The sequence below is a fragment of the Notolepis coatsorum genome (assembly GCF_963971535.1).
Source record: "Notolepis coatsorum genome assembly, chromosome: 10".
Taxonomy (NCBI): Eukaryota; Metazoa; Chordata; class Actinopteri; order Aulopiformes; family Paralepididae; genus Notolepis; species Notolepis coatsorum.
Genome location: NC_140174.1, coordinates 5,676,406 through 5,678,905, shown reverse-complemented (window position 1 = coordinate 5,678,905; position 2,500 = coordinate 5,676,406). Strand labels below are relative to the sequence as shown.

At 58.4% G+C, this 2,500-nt stretch overlaps 1 protein-coding gene across 1 annotated transcript in view; it reads right to left on the bottom strand.

Annotated features, from left to right (window-relative positions):
* Positions 1-45: 45 nt before the first annotated feature.
* The window catches only part of LOC311235011 (CASK interacting protein 2), a 103,031-nt gene continuing 100,576 nt past the window's right edge, over positions 46-2,500 (bottom strand). Inside the window, 3 exon segments of the mRNA XM_084322323.1 lie at positions 46-481; positions 965-1,310; positions 1,513-2,500. The exon segment at positions 1,513-2,500 is cut by the window's right edge and continues 1,505 nt beyond it. Of these exon segments, the coding sequence (XP_084178449.1) occupies positions 385-481; positions 965-1,310; positions 1,513-2,500 (1,431 nt within the window). The 3' untranslated portion in view covers positions 46-384.

Below are 2,500 nucleotides of genomic sequence, written 5' to 3'. Positions count from 1 at the left end.
CCCCCTGCCTCCCCCTCCACTCTCCCCCTGTCTCCCCCTCCGCTCACCATTAACTTCACCACGTCTTCTCTGTCTCCCGTCTGCTTCCTTTAAAAAAATAATAAAGAAAAGGGGGGTGGGGGAGGAGGGGGGTTCTTTTCCTTTGCCGTTATTTTTTTCTTTAAGAAGCGTTTTTGTCTGCCGGCGTCACCGGCTCCTAGTCCAACATGGCGTCCGCCGGCGTCACCGGCTCCTAGTCCAACATGGCGTCCGCCGGCGTCACCGCGGCTCCTAGTCTAACATGGCGTCCGCCGGCGTCACCGCGGCTCCTAGTCCAATATGGCATCCGCCGGCGTCACCGCGGCTCCTAGTCCAATATGGCGTCCGCCGGCGTCACCGCCGCTCCTAGTCCAACATGGCGTCGAGCTGGTCGGCCAGATCATCAAACATGTTGCCTATGTCGTCCAGAATGTTCCCCGCTGACCTGACTGTGCTGTCGTCCCTGTGGGCAGAGAGACGGAGAGAGTCACTGTCATGTGACGTCACTTCACTCCGTACGTAAACAAGTGTAAACAAAACAAAAATTTTCAATATACATATATACAGTATATACAATGCAGAGTAGAGAAGGTAACTGAGTTACAGCAATATACAGTACAGTGTAGAAATGGTGATGTATAGCTTAGCTTGTGGTGCCACCTTGTGGTGGTGAGGTGCAATGAGGTATGAGATTGATGCGCAAATCTCCTTACCGATAAATATAAAGTGTGTTAGTGTCTAAAGTGGGTGCTACAGTGTGTTGTTTATTTAAAGTGAGTGTGTGTGTGTGTGTGGATGTGTGTGCTGTGGGTGTATTTGATGGTTTGTTATTGTTCATTGAGCATCCTTATGTACATGTCTGTGTGTGTGTGTGTGTGTGTGTGTGTGTGTGTGTGTGTGTGTGTGTGTGTGTGTGTGTGTGTGTGTTTTAAAGAGCACACCGTACCCGTCAGCACTGTTGTCCTGCGCTAGTTTGCTCTCCACCACTTTCAGAGCCGCCTCCAGCGAGGTACTGGTCTCCTCCAGCCTCCTCTGGACCAGGACCTCCGAGCAGACCGCTCTCCCTGCCTGGACCGGGACCTCCGAGCAGGCCGCTGCTGAACCCTGGACCCTCCCTGCTCTCCCTGCCTGGACCAGGACCTCCGAGCAGGCCACGACACCCTGGGCTCTCCTCCCTGCCTGGCTCGGGAGCGCCGAAGCGGGGCACGGGGAGGCTGTCGACGGGGGAGAGGGTGGAGCGGCGAAAGAGACACTCTGGACCGCGTTGAGGTTCAGTCCCGTCGGAAAGCGGGCTGGACACGGAGAGAGAGAGAGAGAGAGAGAGAGAGAGAGAGAGAGAGAGAGAGAGAGAGAGAGAGAGAGAGAGAGAGAGAGAGAGAGAGAGAGAGAGAGAACATGGAGATTAGGAGATTAGGATGATTTGATTCAACATGTCTTTATGATGATTTGATAAATATGTGATGTAGGGCGTGTCTGTTCAGCCCCCGGTGTTACCTGAGCCGGGCTGAGGGAGTCTCGACACGCCAACAAGCCTCTGTGGACTTGCCGGCTTGGAGGTGATGACCGCCGGTGCCGATGATTGAGGAACACCCGCCTGTGGGGGCTGCTTCGACATCGCCGCCTGCGGGGGCCGCCCCATGGCTGATCTCGGACCGGGGATGCCACTGCCTAGCTTCGGCGGCGGGGCCGCGTGAATCATCTGTACGCTAGCTAGTTTCGGAATGGCCGTTTGCATCTGGGTGCTGGGTTGTTTGGGTATCGTTTTTTGCGTCGTCGGGGTGCCGGATGGTGGTTTTGGCATCGCCGTCACCGTCACCGTCACCGCTCTCTGGGGGCCGGCCGGCTTGCTGGAGAGGGGTGGCTTGAGGGGACTGGAAGGCTTGGTGAACACGGGAGGTCTGGGGCCGCCTCTCCTCCCCAAAGAACCCGCTCTCTGGAAGAAGCCTCTGGGTGGTTTTCGAGACTCCTCCTCCTCGGCGGGGCTCGGCGAGTCGGCGTCGGCGTCGTGTGGCGTCACGTGGAAACCGTCAGGTCCGCAAAACACGTCGTCCTCCTCGTCGGTCGGGGTGGTCGCCTCCTCCTCCGGCGACTGCGCGCCTCTGGGTTTGTGCCGCCGCTTGACCGTGTCCGACTCCGTCAGGTTGAACTCGGGAGGAAGAAGCTCCAGGGTCTTCGGAGCCGCGCACTTGAGTTCAGCAGCTTCCGCCTGGCCGCCGACTCCTATCCTGGGCCGCTGTTTGATGGTCAGATTGCCCTCTTCCGCAAAAGGGAGATTATTACCGCCGGAGCTTTTCTTGGGCGACGACGTGGTGGAGGAGCCACCTTGTTGTTGCATCCGACCGCTGCTGCTCCACCCTTCCGTTGCGGTGCCCTCCGTTCCTCCGCCTCTCTGCGTTCGGTCGGTCCCTCCCTCCGGCGCTCGCTCACCGGCACCACCCGTCCTCCTCAGGCCCCCCAGTCCCAGGGCGGGCACAGGCTTCGG